The sequence below is a fragment of the Kogia breviceps genome, chromosome 1 (assembly GCF_026419965.1).
Source record: "Kogia breviceps isolate mKogBre1 chromosome 1, mKogBre1 haplotype 1, whole genome shotgun sequence".
In the NCBI taxonomy this organism is placed as follows: Eukaryota; Metazoa; Chordata; class Mammalia; order Artiodactyla; family Physeteridae; genus Kogia; species Kogia breviceps.
This window is the reverse complement of record NC_081310.1, coordinates 50,680,429-50,697,171: the sequence shown is the minus strand read 5'-3', so window position 1 is coordinate 50,697,171 and position 16,743 is coordinate 50,680,429. Positions and strand designations below refer to the sequence as shown.

Below are 16,743 nucleotides of genomic sequence, written 5' to 3'. Positions count from 1 at the left end.
GCTCTGGCACAGGCCGGGGGAGGGAGGGGCACGGATGCGGGGCGAGCCGACAGCGGCAGAGGCCGGCGTGACGCTGCACCGGCCCGAGGCGCGCTGCGCGTTCTCCCGGGGAAACTGTCCCTGGATCCCGGGACCCCGGCAGTGGCGGGCTGCATGGGCTCCCGGAAAGGGCGGTGTGGAGAGTGACCTGTGCTCGCACACAGGCCTCTTGGTGGCGGTAGCAGCAACCCTAGTGTCCCACACCCGTCTCTACTGTCCACGTCAACAGCCGCGGCTAGTGCCCGTTTCTGTAGCTCCTTTACAAGGTGCCCTTAATCCCCTCTCCTCGCGCCCCAGGAAGCAAAGAGGCAAGAAAAAGTCTCCTGTCTCTTCGGCAGCTCCGCGCCCGTTTCTGGAGCTCCTTTACGTGGTGCGCTTAATCCCCTCTCCTCTCGCGCCAGGAGACAAAGAGGCAAGAAAAAGTCTCTTGTCTCTTCGGCAGCTCCGCGCCCGTTTCTGGAGTTCCTTTAAGCGGTGCGCTTAAACCCATCTCCTCACGCACCAGGAAGCAAAGAGGGAAGAAAAGGTCTCTTGCCTCTTCGGCAGCTCCAGACTTCAACCGGACTCCCTCCCGGCCAGCCGTGGCGCACTAAGCCCTTCAGGCTCTTTTCACTCTGTCAACTCCAGACCTTTCCCTGGGATCAGACTGATGCCCGAGCCTCAGCTCCTGGCCCCGGCCCGCCCCGGCGGGTGAGCAGACAAGCCTCTCGGGCTGGTGAGTTCCGGTTGGCACCGATCCTCTGCGGGAATCTGTCCGCTTTGCCCTCCACACCCTGTTGCTGCGCTCTCCTCCACGGCTCCGGAGCTTTCCCCTCCACCACCCGCAGTCTCCGCCCGCGAAGGGGCTTCTAGTGTGTGGGAATCTTTCCTCCTTCACGGCTCCCTCCCACTGGTTTAGGTCCTGTCCCTATTCTTTGTCTCTGTTTATTCTTTTTTCTTTTGCCCTACCTAGGTACGTGGGGAGTTTCTTGCCTTTGGGGAGGTCTGAGGTCTTCTGCCAGTGTTCGGTGCGTGTTCTATAGGAGAAGTTCCACGTGTAGGTGTATTTCTGATGTATCTGTGAGGAGGAAGGTGATCTCCACGTCTTACTCTTCCACCATCTTCTTGCCTCTCTCCTCCCTTTTTCTTTTAATAATTTTTCTTTGGCTTTAATATTTGTCCATTTGATTACTATGTGTCTCTGCGTGTTTCGTCTTTGGTTTATCCTGTATGGGACTTGCTGTGCTTCCTGGACTTGGGTGGCTATTTCCTTACCCATGTTAGGGAAGTTTTCAACTATAATCTCTTCAAATATTTTCTCTGGTCCTTTCTCTCTCTCTCCTTCTGGGATCCCCTCTAATGCATATGTTGTTGCATTTAATGTTGTCCCAGAGGTCTCTTACACTGTCTTCATTTCTGTTCATTCTTGTTTCTTTATTCTGTTCCGCAGCAGTGAATTCCACCATTCTGTCTTCCAGGTCACTTATCCATTCTTCTGCCTCAGTTAGTCTGCTATTGATTCCTTCTAGTTTAGTTTTCATTTCAGTTATTGTATTGTTCATCTCTGTTTGTTTGTTCTTTAATTCTTCTAGGTCTTTGTTAAACGTTTCTTGCATCTTCTCGATCTTTGCCTCCATTCTTTCTCCGAGGTTCACTATCATTATTCTGAATTCTTTTTCTGGAAGGTTGCCTATCTCCATTTCATTTAGTTGTTCTTCTGTGGTTTTATCTTGTTCCTTCCTCTGGTACATAGCCCTCTGCCTTTTCATCTTGTGTATCTTTCTGTGAATGTGTTTTTTGTTCCACAGGCTGCAGGATTGTAGTTCTTGCTTCTGCTCTCTGCCCTCTGGTGGATGAGGCTACCTAAGAGGCTTGATGGGAGGGACTGGTGGTAGGTAGAGCTGACTGTTGCTCTGGTGGGCAGAGCTCAGTAAAACTTTAATCCACTTGACTGTTGATGGTTGGGGCTGGGTTTCCTCCCTGTTGGTTTTTGGCCTGAGGCAACCCAACACTGGAGCCTACCTGGGCTCTTTGGTGGGGCTAATGACAGACTTTGGGAGGGCTCACGCCAAGGAGTACTTCCCAGAACTTCTGCTGCCAGTGTCCCTGTCCCCACGGTGAGCCACCGCCACCCCCCACCTCTGCAGGAGACCCTCCGACACTAGCAGGTAGGTCTGGTTCAGTCTCCCCTGGGGTCACTGGTCCTCCCCCTGGGTCCTGATGCACACACTACTTTGTGCATGCCCTCCAAGAGTGGAGTCTCTGTTTCCCCCAGTCCTGTCAAAGTCGTTCAATCAACTCCCACTAGGCTTCAAAGTCTGATTCTCTAGAAATTCCTCCTTCTGTTGCCAGACCCCCAGGTTGGGAAACCTGATGTTGTGGCGTATGTTTTCTGCTGAGTTCCAGTGTCTTCCTGTCCATGACTGTCCAGCAGCTAGTTGTGATTCTGGTGTTCTTGCAAGAGGGAGTGAGAGCACATCCTTCTACTCTGCCATCTTGGTTCCTTACTTTTAAAATATATATTTTAAATTAAAGGTCTGAAATAAATCTTAATAACGTGTATTTCATATAGTTACATTTTGAGTAATGAATAGAGTGCAATGTTAATTCTGCCAGTAGGTGCCGCTAAGAACACCAGGAAAAGAATTGCTAACCATAGCAAATTAAAATGAAAAATGCGAAACCTTGTAACTTTAACTTGAATTTATTTCTCTTTCACAATTATAGGATGGTTCAGCAATTTGCTGTGGACTTTGAGAAGAGAATTGAAGGGTCAGGGGATCAAGTAGATACCCTGGAGCTCTCAGGGGGTGCTAAAATCAATCGTATTTTCCATGAACGTTTTCCTTTTGAGATAGTAAAGGTTTGTACCAAATGTTATTTTTCCTCTTGTTTCATTTCATTTCTATATTCTGTTCTACATAACTTTTCATAAAATGTTATGTGAGTGGTAAGTGGTTTTCTTTAAACAAAAGCCTCCATACTCAGGTGATGAGATTTAGGAGAGAAGTTATTTTCTTGCTGATGGTTCTGATTTTATCTAATGGGATCTAATGAAATTTCAATAATTCAACAATGACTAATGGCTTATTTGTTGTCTAATTAATTTAAAAATATTTCTTGAGTACCTACTGTGTACCAGTGATCTACGTGCCAGGGATCAAGACAGAGACACTGTCTGGTGGGAAAAGACAGAAAATTAACAAATAAAAAAGGAAAAAAATATCAAGTATTATTATGTAACATAATATGAGAGAGAGAGAGCGGAGTTGCGTAAGCCACTTTATTTTTGGTCAAGCATAAGAGCTAACATTTATTTAAAATTTTTTATGGAATATCAATTTATTGGATTATATCAGCTGAAAAAAATTAAAGACTAAGAATCAGAAACTGTTCACATAAGAAAGGTATTGAAAAAGTAGAATATAAGTGTAAGCACGTTGGAATTAATATTTTGTGAAAAATACAAAAGATAAAACTTGGTAGATAACTCAGGCACTACCAGGAAACAATTATCCGTAGTTCCCCATTGGCTAAGCCAGTTTTGATGGAATATTCAGGCAAGGTCTCTCTGACTACGGGGCCTTGAAAGCATGACCTGAATGGCATGAAGAGGTCACCTGTAAGTATCTGGAGGAAGAAGGTTCAAGGCAGGAAGCCAAGGACAAAGCCCTAGAACAAGCACCTGTACAGCAGGTGAGGAACAGCTGAGGCTGGGGTAGAGCTGATGAACGGGTGGCAGGGGGGGTGGGGGGATGAATTCAGAGGAAGGAAGTGCCCAGGGCTTTCTATGTTGCTGTGAAGTGTTTACATTTAACAATAGAAAGTTAGGGGAGAGTTTTAAGGATTTCGTTGGTGACTGGATTTGGTTGATCATTTTAAAAAACACTGTGGGGCTTCCCTGGTGGCACAGTGGTTGAGAGTCCACCTGCCGATTCAGGGAACGTGGGTTCGTGCCCCAGTCCGGGAGGATCCCACATGCCGCGGAGTGGCTAGGCCCGTGAGCCATGGCCGCTGAGCCTGCGTGTCTGGAGCCTGTGCTCCGTACCAGGAGAGGCCACAACAGTGAGGGAGGGGCCCGTGTACTGCAAAAAAAAGAGAACACTGTGTGGGTTGGATTGTAAAGGAGCAAGAGTGGACTGAGGGAGACAAGGTGAGTTAAACGGTAGGGCCAGAGCAGGGGTGGATCCACTTTCTGTGGGGCCTGAAGCCTATACAATTTTGGGGACCCCCTTGAAGAAGAAGAATACAAAATTATAAACACAGACACGGGTCTTGGAAGGAGCTGATGCAAGGGAGAAGTCCTGAAACTTAAACTTCTTTAGCTTTATAGTAAAAATGCTTCAGAAGAGAGGCTTGAGAGAAGTAGATGGATTTGCGATTTTGGAGGTAGAGTCAATGGGGGTTGGACTGATATGGGAGATGCAAAAAAGAGAAGATTCAAGATGACTCCCAAGATTTTGGTTGGCACAATTGAGCAAATGTTAGTGCCCATCAGATGAGGGGAACTGAGGAAAAGTTCAGTGTGGAAGTATGAATCAAGAGTTTTGTTTTGCGTATGTTCAGTTTGAAATGCTCAATAGGCAGCTAGGTAGTTTTAGGGACTATGTTACTTGCCTCACATACAGAGGCGGGTGCTTATTTCTTGATGTGAGAGGCAGATGGGTAAATAGACAGTTTCATTAAAATGTGCTAGGTAAAATGACAAACTTCAGCGTAGGGTGCTATGGAAACAAGGTTCACAGACATGAATCCCAGCCCTACTGTGTAAAGGAGCCTGGCTTCTGAGCTGATTTAAGAAGGATGAGCAGCTAGTTAAGCAGGAAGAGGTGGGATTAGTCGAGGGAGAGGTTGTTCCAGACAGAAAGGGAGGAATGGTAAAGGCTGAGCTGTGGAACTAAAGCAGTTCATTGTTCTATGGCATACAGTGTGAGGGGGAAAATGGACAGATAATGATGCTGGAGAGGCCAAATCTCAAAAGTTAGGGGCTGAATCAAATGTTCTCTTGATGTCCCTTCCACATCTAAGCTCTATGACACTTTGATCCTACTTCCAAATAAATTTAAGATACCTAGAACTTATGGGAAATTTTTATACAGTAGTCTATCCTGTGTTGGATTGGCAAAATATTATTAATTTCCTATTTTAAAGAGGCTTTGAATTCAAGTGGTTAAAATGGCCAGGGAGAAAAGACAGCCATTGTTAATCTCAGCACAGCTGGACTGCTGTTGTACATCAGGTGCCACTCTTATTTATGCATTCATATGTGAATACATTTACTATATTCAGCAAAAGAATGAAGAATTATATATTCAAATGAATAGCCAGATTTATGTCCAGAAGTCATCCTTTATGCACAGCACTCTTTATCTATAATAGAGTTAAAATCCACTGCACTAAAACTCCCAGAAATCCCTAATGTTCTGTGTTGCCTTGAACTTTATATAAACAGATGTTTTGACCATCTGAGTTTAGGTTAGGAAAGACATGAGTCTTTATTAATAACGGAGTCAAGTTATTCTCATTTTTTAATATTCAAAGATATTATTATTCAAAGGAATTGTCATAACTCTGGCTCATTTTGCATCTGCAGATGGAGTTCAATGAGAAAGAACTGCGAAGAGAAATAAGCTATGCAATCAAAAACATACATGGTATCAGGCAAGTGCTTCACATTTTCATTATCTTCAGTTCAAGCTACTAAAAAAAGTTAATGTTTATGAATGGCTAGTGAAGTAGCCTTTTCATCATCTGAGCAGAGTAGAATCTGAGCAGGTGGGAGTAAGAAATAGGAAATCCTCGTTTGGATTCAATGGTAATTTCTAGTATTGGCATACTGTCTGTTTACAATTCAAAAAACAAAAACCCTTTCTGCCCTCACAGCACTGTGCTCTGAACAATCAGGGATTTACTGATGAACAAGACCTTGTTCTTCAGGGCTTTGTGTTTCAGGGACAGAGGCCAGACTTGCTCATAAGTGATCATTACTTACACAGAGACCAAGTACATTAATTTTGGCTGGATTTATGGAGCAAGATTGGGAAAGGTTAATGAAGGTGGTTACTTTAGAGTCACACCTTGCCTGTTTTGAGAACAAGAATGATTTCAACAAGCAAAGGTGTCTGTGTGGATACATGTGCTTGTGTGTACGTGTGTGTGTGTGTGTCCGTTTGTGTGTGTATGGGGTAGGTGGCAATGCAAGGAGATGTGAGAGGAGAGAGATTGTTGAGGCTGGAGGAGAAAAGAGGGGGCTTAAAGTGGAGGGAGTAATGTGAGCAAAGGCATGGATATGGCAAAGGGCAGCACGTATTCGTGGAGCAGGAAGCCATACATTTGGACTGGAGTTAGGAATGTAGACAGGAGAGTGGAGGGACATGAGGCTGGGAGGAGAACTTGTACCTGAATTCACCCTTGTATGAAGTGGGATTATTTTCATTTACTTTCATTACAGAAATAAATGATAAAAAATAAATGAATTGATAAAAATAATTGATAAAAAATAAATGGATTAAAAACACACATTTCTTGAGTTCATGTATAGAGGGCTAAATACAATGTAATGGAGCATATGTTAAATTGGGGTGTCCTGAATTCAAGGTAAGAAGACAGGTTGCCTACTTCATGATCATCTTACATGAAGGAGGGATCCCCAGTCCATTGGCCGGTTGTATCTCAGCTTTTGCCACAGGGCCAACTTTAGACTATTTTGGGAACAGAGGCTGAGAGAGCAAAACTTGACCCTGAGTGTGCGTGTGATGGTTGATTTTCCAAAGGAGTTATGACATTTGAATTATCCTTAAAAAATTTAGAAAATCTCCTCTACAAGTCTCAAATAGTATGGGCAAATATGCATTCGCAAAGTGAAAAGGAGACAACATCTATAACCACTTCCAATGTTTTTTTCTTAACCTTCAACAGGATTTCTAGTTCACTATTAATTCTATTCCCTGTCCCTCAAATCCAGAATACATTTGGTACAGAAACTATGTCTTGCTCTTTAGCTTGGCAGAGCTAGTATGTGAATGTACCGATTTGATAAATGCAGTGGAACCAAATTACGTTTTGGGGTGGGTGGGTCATAAAGTATTTTACTTAAATCAAATACAGTAGTTTTACTTTGCTTTTAAAACTCCTTACCAGTTACATTTTCGTTGAATGTAACTGCAAAAGCTCAGTAATTCAGGATTGTAGATTTCTGATTTACATGCATACCAACAGAAGAGATTGGTTGTTACTATTATTCTGGAGTTCATTTGCCTATAAGATGATAAGAAGTGCACAGTGTCCTGAGTATAAGACATATTAATGGTGTGATTATTTATGCCCTTAAATACACTTAATTTGAAGAGTTTTGTTCCCAACTGATTCTGTTAGATATTTGAATAATAGAAACCATCTTTGCCCACTGGGGACCCACCTGATGGTCCTTCTTCGTTCTGCTTACACTGAGTGCCAGTGATGAGCAAGGGACCCCTCCTTGTGGGGAAAACAAAGATAAAGACAATAACGACTCTCCCTACCAGTGTAGTAACAGGACTAAAATATGTGCTCAGACTACTGTAGTGCAAAGTAGGACGCTGGGATTCAGAGAAGGAAGACCTAGTCAGCAGCAGGACTGGAGGAGGCGAGCTGTAGGAAGTGGTTATTTTTGGTCCGGTCTTTGAAGCATAGGTGGGATTTGGACAGGCTGAAATTGTGGGAAAGGTGAAGTGAACATCATAGATGAAGGAAAAGACATACAATACTAGTATGAATATGTTTGTGGAAAGTCAAATGGTCTGGTTTGGCTGAAACATAGCGTGCGTGAAAGGAAGGAGGAAAATAACCTCAAAGGAAGATTAGGGACAGACGGGGGAAAATTTTTAACATCAGACTAAACAACGTGGATTTTATTCTGTATCCAAAGTGGAGAAATTACAATTAACAATATAGTATGATTACTACAGTGCAATTAGAAATGGAGGTGGGCACAGGGTGCTAAGTAAATAAGAAGGGACAATAGAATAAGGCTGCTAAAATGGAAGTGTTAAAGAAATCTCCCAAAAGAGGTACCATAAAATTAAGTGTTTCAGGAAGAGAAGGTAACCAAATAAGGGGGAGGGAGGAAGGTCTAGGATGGGGAGGATCAACCACCAACATCTGGAGCCTGCACATCTTTGGGCATGGCATATGCCAGAGTTCAGGATCCCTCTTATTGTAGCTTTTCTCCATTGACCTTTTGTTTAAATATGAGTAATCATTTTTTACTTTTTTATGAAACACACACATGCACACACATACCTGCTTTCCTGAGCTTCTGTACAGCATGAGAAAAGCATTGTTATGACATCAGTTTGAATTAATTCCATCCAAATGAAAAGATACTTGCTACTTTGGTTATCATTTGTCATTTTTGTGAATTCACAATTTAGGCATTCTGGGCTCCAAGCTAGTTCCACTTAACTGCCTTCCTTTTCCTTCAGCACCCCAGGATCTCAAACTGGGAACCACTGAACTCACTATAATACAGCTCTCCTGGAAAGAATATGTTGTGTAGTCCAGGAATGCTACTATTTCAGTGTTCAGAAAGTGAAGATCATTTTCTACTCCATGAAGGAGAAGAGAGGATTGCTTTTGGAATACTTTGGAAATAGAAATGTAAATTTAGGACACCATTTCTGTTGTAGCATTCCTTTGTATTGCTGTGAACTAGTGAGTTGAGACAAATGACAGTTAAATATTGAGGGTCACATTATGAGCCTTAAAAACGTTTTGGGAACTGTTTCTAGGTAATGTTAATCATCTATAGAATGTATTAAGGATATTATTACAAATGATACTATGGATAGAATAAATCACGATGTAACTTTTAAACTAGGCTTTTTGTATGCTTTAAGTAGCGTGTCAATTAAAACATTTTTAAAAAGAGCATTGAATATCATTCAATTTAAAATATCTAACGTGTTGCTTTCTTTCTTACATTCAGGACAGGGTTGTTTACTCCAGACATGGCATTCGAAGCAATAGTCAAAAAACAAATTGTAAAGCTGAAAGGGCCTTCCTTGAAGAGTGTAGATCTGGTAATACAAGAATTAATCAACACTGTCAAGAAATGTACCAAAAAAGTAAGTTTGAATTATGTAACTTTGCAACCAGTAACTACTTGGTTTACCCATCTTTCCTACCCTGCTACATGCCTCTCTTTCCCTGACCCTCCACTTTGTCATAGAAGGTTGTGTGTTTGCTCAAGGGGAAGGATTGTGAAAAGTACTGAGTGGGAATTGCTTTCATGATAGATGGGCATATTGACTTCTATCACCCCATTCCAAATAGGGTTGTTGTCTTAATCAGGTAAACATCACTTTGGAACAATTAAGTGATTGCCCTAAACCAATTTTTCCTGTGGTGCATGGATGGGAGTAATTGTTAGGGGAAGGGAATCAGTGATATTGTTTGTAACAAAAAGGTAATTCTTCTAAATTTTATATGAATTCCACTTGAACCTGGATGTTCTGGGAAGGGGCATTGTGGTATAGTAAAGAGCCCAGCCTCTGAGGTCCATTTATCTAGATTCAAATCCTGGCTCTGCTATTTACTTGCTGTCTGACCTTGAGCATCATACTTAATCTTTATATTTTTGTTAATTTCTGTGTGAAATGGGGATGATGATGATGATGATGATGATGATGCTGATGCTGATGATATCACCTCAGTGAGGATTAAACAAGATGATGCCTGAAACCCATGAGGCACTTAACACATTGATTAAACATAGTAAGTGCTCAGTAAATGGTGGTTAATCTATTAATGGCCATTTTTAGTAGCACCCAATATTCTCCACCTTGTAATATTTATTGTAATATTTATTGATGGAGAGTAGTGGGCAAGAGACTTCCCAATCTGGGGACTCTTCACTGAGGAACATGGAGGAATTGTGCCGGATTCCATCCATTCCATAGGGACATGAAAGGGGTACCCTGTATTGGAAAATATAAGAAGGGAATTACTGATGGTGTTAGGATAGGGTAGGCCTAGCCCTATGGCAGTTACTGTTGTTACTGTGATTATTTCTTGAAAGTATAGATACTTCCAATTTTGTTAGTTTTGTTACCCTTCCCTTTCTGTATGGTTACTATGAGTAACATTCCTGAAAAACCAGTGAGAAGAAAGAGAGAATGAGTATGAGTGTTGGTTCCCAGTTACCTTGCAGAAAAACTCAACTGAAGGAAAGATATAAGTAGTGAAAGAGGAAAGGAAGCTAAATTTAGGAATTCAGGATTGTCAATGCTAAAAGAAAAGGAGTTAAGTGGAACTAGCTTGGGGCCCAGAAGTGGCTCTGGAGCTTCAGATCCCTTCTCTAGACTTCTTACTATTCTTCTACCTTGCTCTTTAAAGTTCTATTTTCTCTTCTCTAAAATAGGAAAAGCCATAGGCATTAAGGGACTGAGGAAAGGGAAAAGAATGCACATGGGGAAGAAAAAAATGTCTTTATGCCAGCTCTTCATTTAAAACTTGAAGCCATTTAATAATACTTCACATCCCTCCTGTCCTTGCTTATACCTCAAAATACAGTTAGTCTTGTCACCTGTGTATTGGCCTCCTCTTAACTGACTTGCTGAACTAACTGAAACTGCATTCTCTATTTAATCACATGGATTGCCGCCCTCAGCATATAGATGTCTTCTTCAGCCCGAAGCTTCTCTTTAGGTTGCCCATGCATTCCTGCTTCTACCAATTAAGTGGTCTTCTTTCCAATGGCCAGTTGTGCTGTGTTTGTCCTCAAACCTGTTTAGCCAGTTTTCCTTCTTATTTTAATTATGTAGTTTAAGTGAAGAGTAAATAAATTGATCAAATGCAGGAAAGACTTTGAATTTTGTTTCCATAAAAATCCAGCTTTGGAATGACTTAATAAAGGTTAGCTACAAAAGCTTTGCAATTGATTAGGTGTAGGTAGGACAAGGCTAAAAGTATATGGGGGGGGGGGGCGGTGATAAAAATCTAGATGGGCTCTGCATTCAGATGATTTCCCAAGTGTCTTTATGTTTCCCCTCCACTTTAAAGAAAGCAAAACTGGAAATCACAGATGAAGGATGTGGTTTATGTAAGACAGAAGACGTATAACTCCAATCAGCAGAGCCATATGCAGAGAACAGGCCTTGGCCTCACATCAAAAGATTGGCACATGTGTGTACATTTATGTTTTAAGTTATATAAAGTGTTTATGGTATGTATGAATCTTTTTTTTTTTTTTTTATCACTTCCCATTGTATCCAGCTTACTGGAAAACCAACAGTTGGTGCCGATGGCATGAGACAAGACAGCTTCTTCCTGGACACTTTTTGGCTTTTATTCTTTGCTTTCCACCCTTTGAACCTCCTTTTCCATTAAGCTCTCTAGACCAGTGGTGGTTGTATATTTGTACTGTCTTCTCAAAACATTTTATATGTTGCCTTAAATAAAACCTAGCTTTCTCCCTGAGATTATTGTTTACCCTTCAGCTCCCTTCACTGAAGGATATTTATTGGCCCAAACTCAAAGAATCTAAGGGCCTGGATCAGGCATGACATTTGTGTACTTCTCCATTTGTGGCTTCCAAACATTATTCCTTCACCTTCTTATAAAAAGTCTTCCATTAAGGCCGGGTGTTACCAGCTCTGCCACCCTTCTCTCTTCTATTCACTGTCACCATCAGGTCCTGGTCACTGCCTTGTATTCATCAAGATATTTAGAACTTGGCTTACATTTTTCCTCTCCATCCTAAATTCATCTTCAACTTGGATGACTTCAGTAGAGGTCATGTCCAAGACCCAGGAGCTGCTGCTCTTGGAGATCTTTGACTGCAGTGGTTCTCCATTCATTCCACACTAGCATCACACTCCTTGTGACCTCTTCCAGTCCCTGTCATGATGGACAAATGTTCTACCAAAAGCTTCTTCAGAAATTTAAAACTCTAAATCTAGGGTTTTCAGAACACTGATTACCCCCTTCTACCCTCTTTTAGCTTTTAAGTCAGTTGGAAAATTAGTAGGAAAGCTTAAAGGAGAATTGAAATTTAGTATCTGCTTTGCTGCTGATAAATCTAGATTAGAAAACATGGCTGGGATTTCCTACTGAAGTGGGAGCCTCCCGTTACTTTCTCTTGCAGCCGTTAACCTCAGGGTCCACAGTGGCAGAGAGAGTGAGATGTGCACCCAGAAGGAGCATAGCGTGTTTTGGCTAACCTTACACCTACGGCCTCTACAGTGAGCAGTGATGTAGTGCGCCTGCTCCACGAAGCAGAGGGCTGAGAGCCAACACAGGTCAGAGGCTCACAGGTCTCCTTTTGTCTTGTCTTTTTTTTTCTTTCCCGTGAGGTGACGAAAATGACAGGGGCTTCTCCTGTAGTACTTTCTCAAGAGAGAAGAAATGTTGGTAGAAGTTCCTACTTTATGAGTGAGGTGTGAAGGGTGCTGGGGAGGAGGAAGGGAGAGAGCAGTTCTTCTCTATACCTAAATTCTGCCACAGGGTCCAACCCTTCCAGCTCTTTCACTCCTTTACTCTCCCTATAACCAGTCTTTAAACTCAAAGAGACCTCAGACCTTTGGCTTCTGTTTTTTTTTTTTTTCTTAACTACCTGTCTCTTCCTGATTTTATTATATTTCCTGACCATTGTATCAGTCTGGGTCCAATCAGAAGAGAGAAACCACACAGCAGTTTGAACAGGGAACAGTTACTATAAAAATGTATTAAGAGCTTCCCTGGTGGCTCAGTGGTTGAGAATCTGCCTGCCAATGCAGGGGACACGGGTTCAAGCCCTGGTCTGGGAAGATCCCACATGCCGTGGAAGAACTAAGCTCGTGTGCCACAACTACTGAGCCCGTGCTCTAGAGCCCGTGAGCCACAACTACTGAGCCCGCATGCCACAACTACTGAAGCCTGTGCGCCTAGAGCCCGTGCTCCACAATGAGAGAAGCCACTGCAATGAGAAGCCCGCACACTGCAACGAACAGTAGCCCCTGCTCACCGCAACTAGAGAAAGCCTGTGCGCAGCAACGAATACCCAACACAGCCAAAAATAAATAAATAAATTTTAAAAACATGTATTAACTATAACATGGGCTTGGAGGAATGAGGGATTGGCTCGTAAGGAGTTAAGAGAACAACTGAATATAGGGGTAGAAGCTGTAAGGAGCAGATGCTAAGGTACCACCTTTAGGGGAACATCCAGGAAAGAGGGCCCCTGACCAGGGCTGAGACTGGGACTTCCTTGAAGTAGGCCTGGACGTGGCTCACTAGGTGGCAGAAAAGTTGCCATAGTGTCATGCTGCAGTGAAATATGCCCCCTACGCTGGGAGGGAAAGGGTGTCCATGGGGAGGTGTCTCCTTGGAGACACTCTGCTGCCAACTGTTCAAGGTGGGGGCAGTGGCTGCCTTGTACTGAAGTAGGCTGCTTCAGCCTACCTTTTCCTCCCTCAGTGTCTCTCCAGGCCCCGCCTCTCCTGACAAAACTTTACTTGGTGCCAGCCAGCAAAGGAAAAATACTTAGAGGGCCCAGGATTATTTTCACAGAGGGGGCAAGCAGGTTGAATTTGGAGCTGAGAGGCAATAAATTGACAAGCAGTACATTTACCTTTAACTTTCTGATCTGTTACTTTAATTCCTCTTGGATTAACTTTGCCACCTGTTAAAACTCTAAGGCTGGTCGAATTTACTATTTGTCTTTTATCTACCTTTCCCCCAGGTTGCTGAAGAGCTTGGAGACAACCCTCTATCTATGTGGATTAGTGCCACATAATATACACATTGTCTTCAGCATCTCATTAGTTAGTGACTTGCAGTGTTCTCCATCATAGTGACATTAAACTTTTAACACTCTTTTAAAGATGCTTTGCTCATCACTTTCAGTAATGATTTCACAGAGAGAATAGAGGCCATAAATGGGTACATTAATTTCTCACCCCCAAACCTATGTGTATTCCCAGCCATGCCCACATCCTTCTCTCTGTCTCTGTTGAAGTATTAATCCTGATCAGGGCTGGGCTTCTACCTGTACTCTCACCTACTTAAGAACTTACTCTCTGGATTCCTCTGTTTCCTGAATCGTCACCTTCTCCATCACATTTTTAAATAAGTCAATGTATAAATATATTTATGTCCCTCCTGACTTGTAAGTAACAAAAACCTCTCTTCTGCCCTATTCCTCTCCTTTTCTTCATGGCCAACCTTCTTGTGGAAAAAAATAGTTTATGCTCGCTATATCTTTACTGTCTCATCTCCAGTTAATTCCTTAACCCTCTGAAGTTTGGCTTCCACCCACCACTCTATTGAAATAATTATGATAAATGTTAACCAGAGACTCGATTGGCAAATTGAAGGGACACTCTTATTCCTGATATTGAATTCCACTCCTTTTGAAGCTGACACCTCTCTTTCTTGGATTCTCCTCCATCTTTCTCATGATTCTTCTTCCATCTCCTTCAAGAGCTTATCCACATTTGCCTGCTTCTAAAGACTGGAGTCCCCCAGAATTTGCTCTGGTTTCCTTCTCTTCTCTCTCCTTTCTCCCTGGCAGATCATATCTCCCATAGTTCAACTATCACTTAAAACATTGTTGATTCTCAAATCTATACCACCAGCTCAAGCTTCTTAACTGAAACTGTCTACTCTACAGTCTACTGCAACTACCTTCTCTTCTTACTTAAGGCTCTAAACAGTTTTTTGAGTTTTTTTTCCCCCAAACTAAATTACTGCAGTGACCTCCTAACTGATCTTACAGCTTCTAGACTGGTCATCTTCAAATTCATCGGCCTCACTGTTGTCAAAATGGCCCTTCTAAAATATGCACACATAGTTTTTGCCTGTTCCCTCAAAATTATTCAGTGGCTCCTTATACCTTAAGAAGATTCAAATCATCTGTGATTGTGTTTGGTTTTCACCCTCTGATCCCTGAATAACTCTCCAGCTATATCTGTTGTCACTTTTTGCTTGCTTCAGCCCTTCTAAGTGATTTGCACTATTCACAAAGACTTTTTGTGCCTTTAATATTTGTACATGTGATTTTGTTTGTTTAGAGAGTCTCCTTAAGATACAGCTCAGTCATCGTTTTTCCTGAAGGGCCTCTGTGAGCCCTTTCTTGGTCTCCATCCTCACTCCTTTCTTAGTGCTTTAATTGTAACCCTCTGTTTACTTCTATCATAACAATTATGATACTGCATTGCAATTTGTTTGTAATTTATTTGTTCAGGTGAATGCCTCCTCTTGCTGATGATAAGCTCCTTTTAAAAAAGAGCTGTCTTTTATCTTATCTTTGACACCTAACCCAATGACTAATCCTACATGAGACATTCTAGAAATACTTATTAAAAATTTAGATATTTTAAAGTTATCCTGATGGTAAATCTGTACTTGGTTTAAAAAGAATATTTTAATCACTCCTTTTAAAAAATTTTTTATTTTATATTGGAGTATAGTTTCAGGTGTACAGCAAAGTGATTCAGTTATACATATACATGTATCTATTCTTTTTCAAATTCTTTTCCCATTTAGGTTATTGTGGAATATTGAGCAGAGTTTCCTGTGCTATACAGTAGGTCCTTGTTCATTATCTACTTTAAATATAGTGGTGTGTACATGTCAATCCCAAACTCCCAATCTATCCCTCCCCCCTAGTTCTTTTTCTGAGATCTTGGATCATCTTCACTATCATTACTCTGAATTCTTTTTCCAGTAGATCGCCTATCTCCACTTCACATGGTTGTTCTTCTGGGGTTTTATCTTGTTCCTTTATCTGGGACATATTCCTCTGCTGTCTCATTTTGTCTAACTTTCTTTGATTGCAGTTTCTTTTCCACAGGCTGCAAGATGGTAGTTCTTCTTGCTTCTGCTGTCTGCCCTCTGGTGGATGAAGCTGTCTAAGAGGTTTGTGCAGGCTTCCTGATAGGAGGGACTGGTTCCTGCCCACTGGTGTGTGCAGCTGGGTCTTGTCCCTCTGGTAGGCAGGGCTGTGCTCAGGAAGACTTTAAGCAGCCTGTCTGCTGATGTGTCGGGCTGTGTTTCTGCCCTGTTGGTTGTTTGGCCTGAGGCATCCCAGCACTGTTGGGTGGGGATAGGTCTTGGGGAGGAAGTGGCGGCCTCCAAGTGGGCTCACACCAATGAGTACTCACCAGAACTGCTGCTGCCAGTGTCTTTGTCCCTGCAGTGAGCCACAGCCACCCTCTACCTCCGTAGGAGACCCTCCAATATTAGCAGGTGGGTCTGACCCAGTCTCTTATGAAGTCACTGCTTTTTTCCCCTGGGTCCTGGTGTGCATGAGACCTTGTGTGCACCCTCCAAGAGTGGAGTTTCTGTTTCCCCCAGTCCTGTGGAATTCCTGTGATCAAACCCTGCTGGCCTTCAAAGCCAGATTCTCTGGGGGCTCCTCCTCCCATTGCCAGACCCCCAGGCTAGGAAGCCTGACATGGGGCTCAGGACTTTCACTCCTGTGGGAGAACTTCTGTGGTATAATTATTTTCCAGTCTGTGGGTTGCCTACCCAGCAGGTATGGAATTTGATTTTATCATTATTACACCCCTCCTACTGTCTCATTGTGGCTTCTTCTTTGTCTTTGGATATAGGATATCTTTTTTGGTAGTTTTCAGCTTTTTTTTTTTTTTTTTTTTTTGTGGTCAATGGTAGTTCAGTAGTTAGTTGTGTTTTTGTAAGAAGGGGTGAGCTTGTGTCCTTCTACTCCACCACCTTGCCACTTCCTCTAGTCACTCCTTTTAAAAT

At 42.4% G+C, this 16,743-nt stretch overlaps 1 protein-coding gene across 5 annotated transcripts in view; it reads left to right on the top strand.

The window, feature by feature from the left end:
* Positions 1 to 16,743, top strand: part of DNM3 (dynamin 3) — a 579,215-nt gene that overhangs the window by 218,076 nt on the left and 344,396 nt on the right. For all 5 annotated transcript variants that reach the window (XM_067031599.1, XM_067031590.1, XM_067031586.1 and 2 more), the window contains exons 8-10: positions 2,746 to 2,881; positions 5,612 to 5,679; positions 8,984 to 9,122. In XM_067031599.1, coding sequence (XP_066887700.1) covers positions 2,746 to 2,881; positions 5,612 to 5,679; positions 8,984 to 9,122 — 343 coding nt within the window. The remainder of the gene's footprint in view (positions 1 to 2,745; positions 2,882 to 5,611; positions 5,680 to 8,983; positions 9,123 to 16,743) is intronic.